Source organism: Lynx canadensis, chromosome A2, assembly GCF_007474595.2.
Source record: "Lynx canadensis isolate LIC74 chromosome A2, mLynCan4.pri.v2, whole genome shotgun sequence".
NCBI lineage: Eukaryota > Metazoa > Chordata > Mammalia > Carnivora > Felidae > Lynx > Lynx canadensis.
In genome coordinates, this window is record NC_044304.2 from 103,688,785 (window position 1) to 103,707,738 (window position 18,954).

At 36.0% G+C, this 18,954-nt stretch overlaps 1 protein-coding gene across 6 annotated transcripts in view; it reads left to right on the forward strand.

The window, feature by feature from the left end:
- The window catches only part of PHF14 (PHD finger protein 14), a 217,538-nt gene that overhangs the window by 73,158 nt on the left and 125,426 nt on the right, over nucleotides 1-18,954 (forward strand). For all 6 annotated transcript variants that reach the window (XM_030308019.1, XM_030308020.1, XM_030308026.1 and 3 more), the window contains exon 14: nucleotides 4,632-4,800. In XM_030308019.1, coding sequence (XP_030163879.1) covers nucleotides 4,632-4,800 — 169 coding nt within the window. The remainder of the gene's footprint in view (nucleotides 1-4,631; nucleotides 4,801-18,954) is intronic.

Genomic DNA, 18,954 nt, shown 5'->3' on the forward strand with positions numbered 1-18,954 from the left:
TTCATCAATTGATAGATATTTGGGCTCTCTGCATAGTTTGGCAATTGTTGATAAATGCTGCTGTAAACATTCAGGTGCATGTACCCCTTTGAATCTGTATTTTTGTATCCCACACTGGTGGCTGCACCAGTTTGTATTCCCGCCAGCAGTGCAAGAGGGTTCCCCTTTCTCTGCATCCTCACCACCACCTGTTGTTTATTGTGTTGTTAATTTTAGCCATTCTTACAGGTGTAAGGTGATATCACACTGTGGTTTTGATTTGTATTTCCCTGATGATGAGTGATGTTGAGCATCTTTTCAAGTGTCTGTTAGCCATCTGGATGTCTTCTTTGGAAAAATGACTATGCATGTCTTCTGTCCATTTCTTCACTGGATTATTTGTTTTTTGGGTGTTGAGTTTGATCAGTTATTTACAGATTTTGGATCCTAACCCTTTACCTGATATGACATTTGCAAGTATCTTCTCCCATTCCATCAGTTGCCTTTTAGTTTTGCTGATTGTTTCCTTCACTGTGCAGAAGCTTTTTATCTTGATAAGGTCCCAATAGTTCATTTTTGCTTATGTTTCGCTTGCCTTTGGTGACATGTCTAGTAAGAAGTTGCTACAGCTGAGGCTGAAGAGGTTTCTGCTGGTGTTCTTCTCTAGGATTTTGGTGGTTTCCTATCTCACATTTAGCTCTTTCATGCATTTTGAATTTATTTTTGTGTATGGTGTAAGAAAATGGTCCAGTTTTCCCAACACCATTTGTTGTAGAGACTGTCTTTTTTTCCATTGCATATTCTTTCCTGCTTTGTCAAAGATTAGTTGACCATGTAGTTGTGGGTCCATTTCTGGGTTTTCTGTTCTGTTCCATTGATCTGTGTCTGTTTTTGTGCTAGTACTATACTGTCTTTGCAATAGCTTTGTAATACAGCTTGAAATCTGGATTCGTGATGCCTCGTTTTAATTTTCTTTTTCAGGATTGCTTTGACTCTTTGGGGTCTTTTTTGGTTTCATACAGATTTTAAGATTGTTTGCTCTAGCTCTGTGAAAAATGCTGGTGGTAGTTTGATAGGAATTGCATTAAATGTGTAGATTACTTTGGGTAGTGTAGACATTTTAACAATGCTTTTTCTTCTAGTTCATGAACATGGAATGCTTTTCCATTTCTTTGTGTCCTCTTCAATTTATTTTAAAATTGTTCTATAATTTTCAGAGTATAGATCTTTTACCTCGTTAATTTATTCCTAGGTATCTTATTGTGTCTGGTGCAATTGCAAATGGGATCGATTCCTTGATTTTTTTTTTTTCTGCTGCATCATTATTGGCATACAGAAATGCAACAGATATCTGCACATTGATTTTATATCCTGAGATGTTGCTGAATTCATGTGTTGGTTATAGCAATGTTTTGGTAGAATCTTTTGGGTTTTCTCCATCGAGTGTCATGTTGTCTGTGAAGAGTGAAGTTTGACTTCTTTCTTGCTGATTTGGATACATTTTCTTTTTGTTGTCTGATTGCTGAGTCTAAGACTTCCAATACTATGTTAAATAGTAATGGTGAGAGTGGACATCTGTGTCTTATTTCTGACTGTAGGAGAAAGGTTCTCAGTTTTTCCCCATTGAGGATGATATTAGCTATGGGTCTTTTGTATATGGCTTTTATTGTGTTGAGGTATGTTCCATTTATCCAGACTTTATGGACGTTTTTATTAAGAATGGATGCTTTATTTTGTCAGATGCTTTTTCTGCATCTATTGACAGGATCTTATAGTTTTCATCCTTCCTTTTATTAATGTGGTGTATCACAGTGATTAATTTGTGGATATTGAACCACCCCAGCAACCCAGGAATAAATCCCACTTGATCACGGTGAATAATTCTTTTCATGTACTGTTGATTTTGATTTGCTAATACATTTATGTTCATCAGGGATATTGGCCTGTAATTCTTTTTAGCGGGGTCTTTGTCCAGTTTGGGAATCAAAGTAATGCTGGCTTCATAGAATGGGTTTGGAAGTTACCCTTCTATTTCTATTTTTTAGAACAGTTTGAGACGAATAGGTATTAACCATGCTTTAAATGTTTGGTAGAGGGGCGCCTGGGTGGCTCAGTTGGTTGAGCATCCGACTTCGGCTCAGATCATGATCTCACGGTCTGTGAGTTTGAGCCCCGCATCAGGCTCTGTGCTGACAGCTCAGAGCCTGGAACCTGCTTCAGATTCTGTGTGTCTGTCTCTCTCTGCCCCTCCCCTGCTCATGCTCTGTCTCTCTCTGTGTCAAAAATAAATAAACAATAAAAAAAAAATATTTGGTAGAATTTCCCTGGGAAGCCATCTGGCCTAGGACTCTTGTTTGTTGGGAAATTTTTGATTACTGATTCAATTTCTTTGCTGGTTATGGGCCTATTCAAATTTCTATTCTTTCTGCTTTAGTTTTGGTAGTTTGTGAATTTCTAGGAATTTTTCCATTTCTTCCAGATTGCCTATCTTGTTAAAATGTAATTTTTCATGGTATTCTCTTATGATCATTTGTATTTCTTTGGTGTTGGTTGTGATCTCTCCTCTTTCATTTGTGATTTTATCTATTTGAGTCCTTTCTCTTTTTGATAAGTGTGGGTAGGGGTTTATCAATTTTGTTAACTCTTTCAGAGAACCAGCTTTTGGTTTCGTTGATCTTTTCTACTGTTTTGTTTGTTTGTTTTTATATATTTTATTTCTGCTCTAATCTTTATTATCTCCCTTCTGCTGACTTTAGGCTTTATTTGCTGTTTTCTAGCTCCTTTAGGTGTGAGGATAGGTTGTGTAGTTGGAAATCTGCCTTTTTTTTTTTTTTTTTAAGTAAAGTTTATTTATTTTGAGAGAGAGAACATGTAAACAGGGGAGGGGCAGAGAGAGAGGGAGAGAGAATCCCAAGCAGGCTCTGTGCTGTCCATAAGGAGCCCAATGCAGGTCTCATTCTCACGACCTGAGCTGGAATCAAAAGTCAGACTCTTAACTATCTGTGCCATCTATGTGCCCCTGGAAATCTACCCTTGTAATTCTTTTAGTAAATTTTCCATTTCAGTTATTATACTTTTCATTTACAGAATTTCTTTTTCATTTATTTTTAGGCTTTCTGTCTCTTTATTGATATTTCCATTTTGTTCATAAATTGTTTCTTGTGTTTTCCCACAATCTCTATTAGTTCATTGAACATTTAAAGAATAATTCTTTGTCTTGTAGATCTGCCATCAGGTTTTCTGGGACAGTTTCTGTTAAATTTTTTTTCTCTTTTAATGGACCATACTTTCCTTTTCCTATTTCTTGTGGGGTTTTTGTCAAAAACTGGACATTTGAGTTTAATAATGTAATAACTTCAGAAATGAGATTTTCTCCATTCCCAGCATTTGCTGTTTTATTACTGTTTTTGTTTGTTTGTTGTTTTTTATTATAGTGTGCTATCTCTCTGCTAAGGATCAGACTGAGGTATAAACTTGCAGTCTTCTCATATGTTTTCTAAGCCTTTCCCTGGGCAAGGGTGGCCAATTTCTAATTTTTCTTGTATATGCACTTATGTTTTGAATGTCTATATCTTTAATGTCTGGCTCCAAAAAGAGGACAAAGAGAAAAATGAAGGTGGAAATAAATGACAATGGTCTTTTAAGTACTGGAAGTCATTTCAGGCCAAGTGGGGGGGGGGGTCACATATAGCAGGGTTCTTACACAGAGAAATGGAACTCTGAGGTTCCTCTTTCTAGGAAGCAGCTTTATTTGTGCCACCTGGGCTCAGTGGGTTAAGATCCCAAAAAGGCTGAGTCCCAAGTGCAGCAGGGTATAGCCTTTTATGCAACTTCTACTTCTTTGTCTCCCATATGTGGTGACACATATAGTCTGATTGGACACATTTCAAGTTACAGAGTCGTGTCAGAGCTATACATACCTGTATAGGAGTTGATTGGGTCACATTGCCTTCCTTTGTTCTGAGAAGCCTCCACTAAATTCTTTAGGGAGGGTCCTTACCACACACCTACCTCTTTGTACTTCTGTGATCAGAAGCAGTAATTCCCAATCAGAGTATGGATTCCCAATATTTGGAGGACATGGTTTGTTTTGGCTATCCTGGTTCTTACTGACTATGTAAGCCACTGCAGGAATATGTGCACAACTGCCTGCCATGTGGCTTGGTTGGAGGTTGGGTAGTTTTGACTGCTGAGAAATGAAATTAACAGAAATTGATGGTGATTTACCTGTGCTAGCCTTTCCCTGGAATTTACAAGCCTTCAGTAGAATCCATAGTTCTAAAATAATTGTATTAAAGAAAATTTGCCATTGCAGTTTTTTTCTAGGTGGAGAGACACATTTCTGTTGCTTTGGACTGTGCCACCAGTGCTGAAATCTCTTACATGGGTTTACTTAAACATGTAGCATTATTGCATGTGTTCTTATGATACTTACAGAGTACATGGAATTGCTTTATACATTTACTGTTGACATTCTTATAGGAGTGTGTGTACCTCTCTGTATGTAGTCATTGTATACCCTGTGGTCACACATACTTGTATATAGTTTCATATATTCTTCACATCTACCTGAATTTTGTATTAATAGAAACCACAGCTAACACTAGAAGATAAAAATAAATGTATGAACTTACATTTTTTTCTTTATATAGGCAGTGTTCAGAATGTGACCAGGCAGGGAGCAGTGACATGGAAGCAGACATGGCCATGGAAACCTTACCAGATGGTACCAAACGATCAAGGAGGCAGATTAAGGAACCAGTGAAATTTGTTCCACAGGACATGCCCCCAGAACCCAAGAAGATTCCAATAAGAAATACGGTAATTTTTTTCCCTGTTTATCATAATCATCACAAACTTCTGAGGGCAAAATTCTGAGGCCAGTTTGTTGTTTTACATTATGAAATATACCATACATAACTGAGAATTTATGCTTTATATATTCAACTTAAAGCATAGTAATAATGAATACCCACTGTGTCCACTGACCTGCTTCAAAAATAAACAGTAACAAAGCCTGATGTCCCCTGTGAATCCCTTGGTAATTTCATTCTTACCTGGCTAGCACAGAGATCACCTCCTTCCTCAACTTTGTATTTCTCATTCTTTTCTTTTTTTTTTTAGTAATGACTTTCCAAATGTGTGTATTTGTAAATAATACATAGTTCTGCAGTTTTTAAATTTTGTATGAATGGAATCAGGCTTTTCCTTTTGGTATTTGTTAATTTGACCAGTTGTTTTTTTTTTTTGTTTTTAAGTTTATTATTTTGAGAGAGAGAGCTTGAGCAGGGGAGAGGCAGAGAGAGAGGGGGAGAAACAATCTGAAGCAGTCTCTGTGCTGTCAGCACAGAGCCCAATGAGGGGCTTGAACTAACGAACCATGAGCTCATGACCCGAGCAGAAATCAAGAGTCAGATGCTCAACCACCTGAGCCTCCCAGGTGCCCCTAACCAAATTTTGTTGATGAGATTCATAAATACTGATCTGTGTAGTTACAGTTCATTTATTTTTACTAATGTGTAGTATTTTTTATTAAAACAATAGATCATATGTTTTGTTCTTTAGATTGGCAGTTTTGTTTCTATCTTTTTTCTTTTGTAAACAACTCTGTTTTGAATATTTTTGTAAATGTCTCTTGCAGCATGGTAACAAGGAGTTAGGATATATACCAAGGTGTTCATTTGCTTAGTTATCGGATATGTGCGTCTTCAGTTTTGCTAGTTAATTCCACGTTTATATTCATAGCAATGAATAATCTTACTATTGTTCCCTAAACTTATTTTGTGTAATATTTTAATGCTTTCCAATGCAATACATGTAAAATAGTATATCATTTTATTTTGTATTTGTCTCAATACTAATGACTTTGAGTATCTATGTATTTTATCTATTAGGAAATGTAAATGCAAGTCTTCTCCGATTTTTCTATGAGGTTGTTAGTCTATTTCTCATCACAAAATTTTTGAGGTTAGAGTTCAAAGAATTTCTTCCAGAAAGTATTTATATTTGTTATTACCAGGTGCCGGTGAGGTGTACTAACCTAAGACCATTTTATTATTTTATTTATTTTTAAATGTTTGTTTATTATGTATTTTAAGAGAGAGAAAGAGAGTTAGTGGGGAGAGGGGCAGAGAGATAGGAGAGAGAAAATCCCAAGTATGCTCCATGCTGTCAGTGCAGAACCCATCATGGGGCTTAATCTCATGAACTCTGAGATCATGACCTGAGCCAAAATCAAGAGTCAGCTGCTTAACCGACTGAGCCACCCATGCACCCCTAACCTAAGACCATTTTAAATAAGTTTGGTGTGTGTGTCTTTTTCCATTATATAAATAGTGTCAATTTCTGCCCCAATCCAGTGAAGGCTGGCTTGCAGTTATGAATTCCTGGGGAGACATTTTTTACTTTCTGACTCTGAACCAAGGCAGACACTTTTGAAAAATCTGCCTCCTCCTGAAGGAGATGAAGACTTTTTTTTTTTTAAGTAGGCTTTATGCCCAGCACAGAGTCCAGTGGCTGGGCTTGAGCTCACGATGCTGAGATCAAGACCTGAGCTGAGGTGAAGAGTCGGATGCTTAACAGACTGAGCCACCCAGACATCCCAAGATGTAGCTGTTTTTAGGGTTAGTTGTCATCCTTTGTTTTGTTACCTGTTGTAGTTGTAGAGAGTTTTTTCTTTTTTCCTTAAAGTAACAGCTTTCTCAAAAATTTTCTTTAATCTGTAATAACACATTTAATCTAATCATAAGAGAAGTTACTTCGAGTATTTCATTCAGTTTGTGTTATGAGCTTATTTGTTTTTTTGTTTTTTTGTTGTTTTTTTTTTTTCAACGTTTATTTATTTTTTTGGGACAGAGAGAGACAGAGCATGAACGGGGGAGGGGCAGAGAGAGAGGGAGACACAGAATCGGAAACAGGCTCCAGGCTCCGAGCCATCAGCCCAGAGCCTGACGCGGGGCTCGAACTCACGGACCGCGAGATCGTGACCTGGCTGAAGTCGGACGCTTAACCGACTGTGCCACCCAGGCGCCCCTGTTATGAGCTTATTTGAAATTGAGGAAACAGATGTGGAAATTGTCTCCCAGATAATTTAAATAGTTGTGTTTCAATGCTGTTAATCAACTTGAAATTGTTTTATTTATAATTCCCATTAGTTTAAAACAATTTTTTTTGGCCTCACAAATACATTTTGTTTACAAATGAACTAGACAGAATTTTCCTTCAAGCCTGCTCACTTCTTCCTTCCTTCCTTTCTTTCTTTCTTTCTTTCTTTCTTTCTTTCTTTCTTTCTTTCTTTCTTTCTTTCTTTCTTTCTTAAAATTTTTTTAATGTTTATTTTTTTTAAAGAGAGAGAGCACGAGTGGGGCAGAGGTAGAGAGAGAGGGAGACACAGAATCTGAAGCAGGATCCAGGCTCTGAGCTGTCAGCACAGAGCCCGACACAGGGCCCAAACCCACAAACTGTGAGATCATGACCTGAGCCGAAGTCAGATACTTAACCGACAGAGCCACCCAGGCGCCCTAAGCCTGCTCATTTCTAATACATTTTCTGTAACTTCAATGCCAATAACTTCAATGTGGCTATTAAGATATTCGAGTAAAGCATGTGTCTGTGTTTGCAAAGATTATCCTTTTATGAAACATCATTTTCTTTACTGTTTAAAGAAATCTTTAGGACCAGTGTTATCATCTTTAACCAGAGACGGAAATTTTGTACATATTATAGTGATATTTATGTGTCCATAGTTTAGTATTATTTCAGATAAAAGAGTATCATATTTTCTTTTAGTTTACTTGTTTGTTCTTACAGCCTGGAATTATAAGGAAGCTTTTGAATTTTCTAATTTATTCCAATTCCTTTTACTGTATTATTTGTCTCTTGTTTTCTTGTGTAAAAGTCTTAGTCTTCTTGTAGACGTGTGTGGGTAAAACACAAGAAAGGATTCTATGGCCAGTAATTTTAGGAAATACAGTATGATTACTTTCTTTCTTGGGGGATTCAGATGTATACTCAAGGTCTGAGAAACACTACTGTTTAGAATAATGATTACTTTAACTTTTTCCTAACCTATTTTATCAAAGAGCACTTTTTTCAAGACCATTTTTTATTGTATCATATAGCGCTGAGTGGTACCAGCTTTGGAAATGATGTTCTAGAGGCCACGAATTACTTGCATAAAGGTCATCTGTGGGGTGTTTGTTGGAATGTAGGTTTTGGACTCATCCAAGAACGAATAACTTAGAATTAGGGGTTGGTTTAAGCAGACTTTTTAGGTTTTATTCTTATGCAGACTGAAGTTAGAAAATAACTATCTGGATAATGTTTATCGTTATTACTCTTACTTTTTTCTTCCCTTCCTTCCCCCCTGATTAATCCATACAGCAATTCAGAAAATCTTTGATGAGGCTATTCTATTGGTCAAGTACCTGATCGAGGAATGTAAGAATGAGAGATGCAGAGGAGAGTGATTCAGTCATCTTGATTTTGATCTTACCATTTAGGCTGAGTTCCTATTGTTACTTCAACTTTTTATCTTATCAGTTCTGTTTCAGAGATATATTAACATTTTAATTAGATGGTATGGTTAAAAATGAGGCAGCTTACTTTCTTTTCTTAGCACACTGTTAATTATGGGAATCTAGGTATCTAACTGCCACCTCATTTGTATGTATAACCAAGTATCTTTCACAGTAAGTAACTGATTTATCTCTCCTTTTAATTTTCAATTCTTGTTCCTAGTATTTTTCTACTTATACTTTTTATTTTGGTACATGTATTACTACACTTATTAGCCACCCAGGTGCCCCACATTGAACTTCCTATTACAGAGGTATTGTGATATTGAACAAATTACCTAATCCTTACCTGAGTTCCCCAGCTGAGCTGCTGTATGAATTTCCTATAGGTGCTATAAGAATTACCATGATTTTGGTGGCTTAAAATAACACAGATTTATTATCTTACAGTTCTAGAGGCCAGAAGTCTCCAGTCAGTTTTATTAGGCTAAAGTCAAGGTGTTGACAGGACTGGTCTTTTAGAGGTTGTTAGGGATTATCCATTTCCTTGTCTTTTCTAGCTTCTAGAGGCCACCTATATTCCTTGGCTCAAGCCTCTTCTCCACTTTTACCTCATTTCCAAACTCACATATGCTTCCTCTCTGATCTTCTATTTCCCTCTTATAAGAACCTCTGTGATTCAGGCCCACCTGAATTCATCTCAAAATCCTTGGCTAAATTACATATACAAAGTCTCTTTTTGTTATCAAGTATCATTTACAAGTTCCGAGGATTAGGATATGAATATTGTGGAGACCAGTATTCAGCCTATTACAGTTGCTTTGAAAATTAAATTAGATAATTTACATAAAGTACCGATCATGATGTCTGGGACATATTAACATCAATTTATGTTCATATTCTTCTCCCTCCTTCCTCATCCTATTAACTAGATTGTGTGATTTTGATTAAAATACCTGGGCCTTTGCTGCCCCATCTGTAAAACTAGATATAATACGCATAAGATTCTCAGTAACAAAATCTTTTGAGGGGATGCCTGAGTGGTTCAGTCGGTTAAGTGTCTGACTTCTGCTCAGGTTATGATTAGTGATTCATGAATTGGAGACCCGCATCAGGCTCTTTGCTGACAGCTCGGAGCCTGGAGCCTGCTTTGGATTCTGTCTCTCCCTTTCTCTCTGACCCTCCCCTGCTTGTGCTTTTCTCTGTCTCTCTGTCTCTCTCTCTCTCTCTCTCTCTCTCAAAAATAAATAAATATTAAAAAAATTAAAAAAAATATTTCTTTTGTTAGTTTTAATTTTTCCTGCCATTATTGATCAAAGTGTACTTCATTTCACAGTAGTCATATTACTCTGTCAAAATTTTGAGGAAGATTTACCTTTGTGACATAGGGAATTCATGACATATATCCTAGGCCTTAATTTCTCATTTCAAAATAATGTATCACTTAATAAAACTATTAAAATGATCATTTGTTTTACAACTTTGATTTGTTCTACAACTTTCTACCATTTCTGTTAAGCATATGTTCCCTTGGGCTATAGTGCTAGCATAATTTTTAGAAAAATAGTTTGGATTATTTCATGCTAGTAAAAGTGTATTTTCTAGTTTCAAAAGTCTTTTTTTTGTGGGATATGTGAATTAATATTCAGTTAGAGTAATTTTGTTTTTAAAAATTCAGTCTTTATAATTAGGCATACAGCACTTTAATTTTTTATTTTTTTTGAAGGACTGTCTCTGTAGAGTTGTCCAAGAACCATCAAAAGTATAAAATGAGGGGCGCCTGGGTGGCTTGGTCGGTTAAGCGTCCAACTCTTGATTTTAGCTCAGGTCATGATTGCAGAGTTGTGGGATTGAGCCCCATGTCAGCCTCTGCACTGAGCATGGAGCCTGCCTAAATTTCTCTCTCTCCCTCTGCCCCTCTCCCTCCTCTCATGCTCTTTCTCTCTCAAATTAAAACAAACAAACACATATGTATCTATGTGTATATATGTATATATATGTGTGTGTGTGTGTATGTATATACATAGACATATATGCATACAGGATCATGGCTGCCATAGATTGAAGTCCTGTTTTGATGAACAACTTTTCTTACCTCTGTTATTACTTTCTCACTTTGTATACTTTATATCTTTACATTTAAAAGTAACATTCTTGTGGTAGTAAAGGAGCAAAAGAAGGAAAGAAGGGAACATGTTGGCATATTTGAGCAAATTCTTGTATGTTGCTACTATTAACTTCTGTTTAGCCATAATGCCAGTAAACCCAACCAGCTTATTATTTTTTATTTCTTCCTACTATTTGACCATTGGATATTTTACTTCATTACTTTTTGCAAAGGACAGTAAATCAGAAGAGGACATGAGGGATTAGTTTACTTTTATCTAAGATTGTTTAATTAGTAGTAAAACCTAACATTTATTGAGTATGCCTCATATGCAGACACTGTACTAATCCTCCAGCCTACTCCCTCTTATAAAAAATAAGTTCGTATTTGACTATTATAACACCTATTTCACTCAAAATAAAACTGAGACACAGAAAGCTTGAGTAACCTACCTGTGATCTTATAGATAGTAAGCAGAATAAGACTTGAACTCAAATAGTTTGAATTAAGAACCTGTGTTTTTTCTTTTAAGGTTTGTAGAAGAGATTTAGAGGTTTAGTTGAGGTACAAATGGAGTCGTCAAACATTTGGCTTTTGGTAGTGTCATTGGAAATATGGTGCTCTAAGGCAGGCATATATCCAATTACTAATTTGTGTACCTGAGCTTATTCACATTAGATATGAGATTCGGGGGCACCGGAGTGTCAGCTAAGCATCCAACTCTTGATTTTGTCTCAGGTCATGAACTCATGGTTCCTGAGTTTGAGCCCCCTGTCAGCCTCTCCACTATCAGTGCAGGATTTTCTCTCTCTCCTTCTGCTCCTCCCCTGCTCTTGCTCACATGCACACATGCTCTATCTCTCAAGAATAGGTTAACTAAAAAAATATGAGATTCAACACTTCTTCGCACTTTGAGCTGAGTGTGAATTCCACCCCCCCCCCACCAAGCTTATATGAGCATTGGCATCACTGTGCTTAATCACAGTGCAATAGTATAGAAGTTAATAAACTGTTTGAAGGTTATTCTACCTTGAGGAAATTGATATTTAAAAAAAAGAAAAAATTAGAAGCAGCAAATCTCTAAGTACACTGGCAGCATGTGTATATATTGGCTGCCAGTATATGTTTATTTTGCTCTTCTGTGTTGGTCTGCTTGTTTCCCTCTAAATTGTAAATACTGGGGCGCCTGGGTGGCGCAGTCGGTTAAGCGTCCGACTTCAGCCAGGTCACGATCTCGCGGTCCCTGAGTTCGAGCCCCGCGTCAGGCTCTGGGCTGATGGCTCAGAGCCTGGAGCCTGTTTCCGATTCTGTGTCTCCCTCTCTCTCTGCCCCTCCCCCGTTCATGCTCTGTCTCTCTCTGTCCCAAAAATAAATAAACGTTGAAAAAAAAATTTTTTAAATTGTAAATACTATGAAACTTGCTGTAGAAAAAAAGTATATACTTTGATATTGGCAGTGAAGATAGAGAAGTACACAATGGTCTTTTTGCCTAACTAATACTCCAAATCCACCTAAAACATTTGGTTTATTGCATCTTAGCTTTTTTGATTAAGCAACAGATATCTTTTGGATTTGTTCATTTGGTTGATCAGTGTTAAGAGAGATGGGCCCATGGACTCAATTTTTGTGCTCCACTGCCTGCTTTGTGCCGAACAAGGCTGCTATTAGAAGAATGGCATCCACTCTTTACTGCTGACAGGAAGTTTCCATTTATCATAGCCAGAGAGTGCAATGGGTAATAGACCACTTTGGCAAGGCTTAATATATTTTTATTATTTAGATCCTGAGGAAAGTCATTTTTCATTTTATTCTACTCTGATTTCCTTAATAAAGATTTATAGAAATATGAACGAATACAGCATATTTTGAGACAGTAGATCCAATAAGATACAGATGCTTTTTGGGGCACCTAGGTGGCTCATTCAGTTAAGTCTCCGCCTCTTGGTTTCAGCTCAGGTCATGATCTCATGGTTCATGAGTTTGAGCCCAGCATCGGACTCTGTGCTGCTGGTGCAGAGCCTGCTTGGGATTTTCTCTGTCTGTCCCTCCCCTACTTGTACTCTCTTTCTCTCAAATAAATAAATAAACTTAAAACATATATATATATATATATATATATATATATATATGTATGTAGTCCCAGTGTTACTGTTACTTTCCTAATTTATTTTTCTATCCAAAGATGTTAAAAGGTTATCCAGAAAAGTTACTTGAAAAAAATGATAGCACTAGAGATTTGGTGTTTAAAAATAATGGGTTAAAAGAGCTATTTTTAAGTGTAAGAATGAAATCATATTACATTTTCAGAAAATACTTCTATACAAACAGACATTTTCTCTGATATTTTCATGTTATCTTATATTGTTAGGGTATCATTATTTTTAAACATTTACTCTGAATGTTAGAATTATTTTTAAATTGAATTTTAGCTGTGAAAGTAATGTGTTAATACTTTTTGTTAAAAGAAATTCAAAATTATAAAGTCTCCTTTGATTTTCCTCCCAACATTACCCTCCCCCAGTCTAATTCACATGCCTTGAATTTGCCTTTGTTACAAGGGTACATATTTTGAACTTTGATTTTCTGACATTTCTTTTGGTGTATCTGTCAAAAAAAGGAAAGGGTGATCAGTGAGTCCTACGGAAGAGTAATCTGGGCATAGTTCAAGTAACATGGAACTATTAAAGTATTAATAAGTAAAAGAAGAATGATCTGGTTTTAGAAAATCAGAATGAGAAGCGTTGAAAAGCATTTTTTAATTTACGCATTACTTGTGATTTACTTTGTATTTTATATTGTCATTACTGTACTAACGAAGTAGTTACTAATGTCATTGCCATTTTACAATTGAGAAACTGAGGCAAAGATGTCAAGTAACTTGCAGAAGGACATACAGCTTCTAAATGATAGAGCCGGGAATCAGATAGCTCCTGATCCCATATTTTTAAGTACTCATTGTGCTGCCTTTCTGGGTAGGATTGTTCCTGGCACTTCTCCTAAGGCCAGAATCACAGGCTTCTCATGATTTCAGCAGCTTAGTGACTAAGGGTTTGATCAAGAAAATGGAATTCACTCTGTGGGGAATTAGTGGGTTATACCACTGCTGGTATATCTGGGGCTGTAGATGTCAAGAAATCTGTCACCACTGGTCAGAGGAGTTCTGTCAAACATCAGAGAAATTGTCAATGAAATATTTATCTTGAAGCTCCGAGTCAGTGGTAGTTGCTGACACCAGGTCAGAGACTTTGACAGTGAAGATCTTAGCCCTAAGAATACTGTTGGGTAGGTGAAAAATGAGGATTTGTGGGGAAGTCTGCAAAGCCTGCCAGGACTATGACTTGGGAGCAAATGGAAAGGGATATATGGCTGCACAGCATGTGAAAAAGCCAGGCATTTGACTCCCATGACCTCCTGAGTAAAATGGTCTTCACTTAAATGTTTCAAATCGGTGGTCACTAACATGGAACCATAGACAGAAGGTTGTGGGGGAAGACTATGGGAAATGTGGTTTCCAGCCTTAAACAGAGTAAGGTGATGGTGGTGGTGATGGAGGTGTGTGTCAGATTAACCAAAGACAATCTAGCGTACTAACCAACTGCAGTTTTTAAAAGTGCCTAATGTAGTACTTGGCAGTGTTAGGTGATCTAAAAAGTGACATTTCCAGACTTCTTTACTCTCACTCCCTTTTCTTTGCTCTGTGAAGACTGATAATATTTCATGTTTTCTTCCAGCTCTGAGCATTGTGCAGACAGAGCATGCAATAAGTTCTTGATAAGATGATTAAAATAATCACTAACAGCATAAATACAGACAGTGACTTAAAGAATTATAAATACCAAAAGGATAACTTCAGTGTAGGTCAAAGAAGTTGAACCTGGAATTTTTACAGACTCAGTAGTGTTTTAAAATAGAGAGAGGGTTAACTGCTTCCCTGACTTGCTGAATGTCCAGCTGAGCCCTCACAATGTTTGCCATTCATTTATGTTACAGGTTTTTAGTCATAGGTTTTTTTCTTTCTTTTTTCTTTCTCTTCCCCCCCCCCCTTTTTTTTTCTTTTTAGTTAATTAAAAGGAAGGAACGTGGGTGAAGTAGAGAACCTTAAAAAAAGTTTCTTGTGATGTTAGGTCAGCCTCTGTTAACCCAGTGAGTTTCTTCCACTGTTCTTCTATTTATAGAAGCTACACAAATGTGTAAAGGGCTTTTCACAAAGATTTCAGCAGAGAGCTCCTTTTATTTAAATTACATTAAGCAATTCTTTTCTGTAGAATTCCTACAATTTGTACCATCTGTTGCCAATGTCTATTTCAGAAGTCTGCTTTTATGCAGTGTTTTAGGGTTGAGCCTATGCTTTTAATATATATATTCAGTACATAGGGTAATATTACTTTATAAAATAGTAACTTTCACATGTCTAATTATACAATCTGGAGAAGACTAGTAGTTTTCACTGCTGCATTGATAGCCAGTAATAATAATTGGGAATTTTTTTATGTATGCTTCATTATAGGAATGAAAATATTTAGTCTCTGGGACTGGAATCTCATTTCATAATATAATTTAGCTTCTTTTGTACTGGGAGAATGCTTTTCTTCTCCTGCATGAAAACCTTCTTATAGGACAGTGAATTAATTTATATACCTAGCCCACTTTTAAATGTAAAATGCTGATACTTCACATATAGTGTTTTTCTTTGATTGTTGTATTTGGTAAAAAAAAAAAAAATTGAATTTCTTAAATGTTATGTGGTTTTAATCTTTCAACTATGAATTTTTATTACAGTACCTCCTTTCCACTAGTTTCAGGTAATATCTTCTTTCTTCTGCCTTTCAAGGTTGTTTGTCATTGAGCCAAAACAACTTTGTAATCCTATTGACCTTGTAGTTGCTGTTTTACTGATCTGTGATTCATTCACTATCTAGTATCATATAGTGTGTTTTATGATTTTATAGTATTCTAGTTTTAAGAGTTAATTGTTTTGTTTTTCACACCTTTGAGATCCCAGTAATTCTGTAGTTCTTTCATCTACTTTGATTTGTTCATTTTCAGCTTTATCTCATATCGTTTAGAGGGTAGATTGTAACTTCTGATGCATGCAACACAATCTCTAACCTCATTTATTTGATCTTTAGCTATGTTGTCCTCTTTTGTAAACTTTCAGAGTCCAGTAAAGAGAAGACAGTATTTCAAGATAAACTTTTGCTTATAATATATAGGAACTCAAATTTATGTTGTATTTCCTTTGTAATAGTCAAAACTATAAGCAGTTATCTTTTTTTGTGAGTGCTTTAGTCAAATTTACTTCAGAGTTTAATAGTTCTCCGTCTTAAGCAATAAAAATTGGCTGTGTGGGAATCCAGGTCTTTCCATACTCTCTAGTCTTTATTTGTGGTTCCTAGTCCTACTAATGAACAATGACCAAGTTAATTTTTTTTCAACATGTATCTCTTGAGCAACTAATAATGTAAGGCACTTGCCAACAAATCCTGAGTAGAACACCAAAATGAAGACATGGTCTATTACATCAAGGAGGTATGCTGATAAAAAGGTGGCCCTGAAATAAATGTAATTTAACTAGGGAATACAGGGAATTTAGTGTAAAAATTTAGGTATCATTATACCAATAGCTGTCTTTCTTACAATATGTTTTGTTTTTGTTTTTTACATGTTTATTTATTTATTTTGAGAGAGAGAGCATGAGTGTGAGACGGGAAGGAGCAGAGGGGAGGGAGGGAGAGAGAGAATCCCAAGTGGGCTCCACGGTGACATGGGGCTTGATCCCATGAACTGTGAGATCATGAGATCATGACCTGAGCTGAAATCAAGAGTTCGATGGTCAATGACTGAGCCAACCAGACACCCCACAACATGTTTTTATAATAGCCAATTTGATAGCAAAAGCCTCTTGCATTATGAACTGGACAAAATTTTAGAGAAGTTAATTAGATCAAATCCTAATAATTTAGTTTGAATACAGATTCATTTATAACTTAAGATTATTAATTATTAATGAGTGTTGCACATTTTCAGCAAAAATGTTAATATATCCACTATTTTATTTTTTTAGATAAATAGGTACAGATTTTTTTTTAGGAAACTTCATTTCTCTTCTAATTATTTCTGTGCTAAGAAAATTCTGATGTATTGATTGATTTAAGAGTTTTTTAAATTTAAATAGCTCCTCTGTTTATTCAATTAGAAATACCTTGTTTATGGATATGACTTATAATTATGCTTTAGAAAGTAACTATCCATTTAAAATATAATCATATTTTCCTCTCTAGACTTTTTTTTTTTTTTTTTTTGGTAGCATCATCCCCTTTAAAAAGTAGAGGATGGTAGGGGCGCCTGGGTGGCTTGGTCTGTTAAATGTCATTGCTGTCAACGCAGAGCCTGCTTCAGATCCTCTGTGTCCTTCTCTCTCTGCTCCTCCGTCTGTCTCTTTTTCTCTCTCTCAAAAATAAATAAACATTAAAAAAAAAAGTAGAAGATGGTATAAAAATCAAATTCTTGAGTGTTTTAGATAACATCAAAACCTGTAAGGTAGCATAATGTGGGGTGAAAAGTACCTGGACTAGCACATAGTAGATTTGAATTGCAGTTCATACTCCACCAATAACCCTTTGTGTGGCCTTGGAGAAGTACTTTAATTTCTACCTTGTTGTACTTAGTATCTTCATTTATAAAATATGTTAAATAATCTGTAGTCTTTCTACAACTAAAATTCACATTTGCATTTATTATTTTATCCTTAACACTGTTTAATTGATTAGAGAGTTAAAGTACATTGATACTCAAAGAATCTAGGGAAGGTAGTACTTTGTAATTAGGCTTCATGACATGTAATAAAAGTTGTTGTATTTTTAAAGACCATATTTATTGTTAATCTTTTTATTTTCCCTTTCTGGAAATTACCTTTATTATAATTATTGGTTGTCTTTATGAATGCTTCCAGGAGACACTTTTCAATAAATGGGCCATGAGATGTGTCTGTTGACTTGCTTCCAAGATTTTATGTTTTTGAAATTTTCCTTTTGCTCTATTTTCAAAGTGACATTTGATTGTTTTACCTAGCCAATTTTATACTGACTTCTTTATGATAGTAACATCCCAAAGATAAAATATTGTTTAACAATAATAGAAACATGCTTTCTCACTTTATGAACACTTTTTACCCTATTGCTGTTATAAGGCTGAGTAGGCAGGGTGAGGCAGACACTGAAGGAAACAATACACTGACTATCCCATTGATGAATTAAATTTTAAGGATTCTCATTCATTTAGTTTATTTTTAAAGGAAGGCATGAATAGAGTTTTAAAAATGACTTCCTTTGCCTTCCATTGTTTTTCAATTTATTTAGTTTCTTTGAATCTAAAAGCAACTCTTGCTACAATCTTCAACTTCTTTGTAAAATACTTTTTTTTTTTTTTTAACATTTATTTATTTTTGAGAGACAGAGACACAGAATGATGGGATGGGCAGAGAGAGAGGGAGACACATAATCTGAAGCAGGCTCCAGGCTCTGAGCAAACTGTCAGCACAGAGCACAACACGGGGTTCTAACCCACAATCTGTGAGATCATGACCAGAGCCGAAGTCGGATGCTCATCTGACTGAGCCACCCAGGCGCCCAAAATATTTCTAGTGCACAAATTTTTTTATATGGTCAGCCATATCAAATAAAAAAAATCTTGGATTTTTCCTCTGGAGCCCTTTCTCCTCCAGCTCTAACCTGAGTTTGTTTTTCATTGTCATCCTTGGACTTTGTTTCATCATCATGGGACTTCCTTTTAACCTCCCATAGGTAGAATATTTTGTTGTTTGCATTAAAAAGACTTTTTTTTCTATTTATTCCCTTATTTTGATGGGGCAACTTCTTCAATAACTTACTTAGTAAAGGTTAGTGAGAGGTAAATTTTTGAGATCTTACATACTTGAAAATTAAAAAAAAACTATGCTTCAATAGTAATATGGCTGTGCATAAAATACTACATTTTTAAAAAAAATTTTTTTTTTTAATGTTTATTTATTTTTGAGACAGAGAAAGACAGAGCATGAACGGGGGAGGGGCAGAGAGACAGGGAGACACAGAGTCTGAAGCAGGCTCCAGGCTCTGAGCCATCAGCCCAGAGCCCGACGCGGGGCTTGAAATCACGGACCGCGAGATCGCGACCTGAGCTGAAGTCGGACGCTTAACCGACTGAGCCACCCAGGCGCCCCTACATTTTTTTTTAAAAAAAGGTATCACTTGACTGACTCCTGGCTATAAGTATTGCTTTCTGCTTTTGTAACTCTTTTTTTCCCCCCTGTCTTGTATCTCTCCGGCTTTTTTATCTTTTTCCATTGTATTCAGT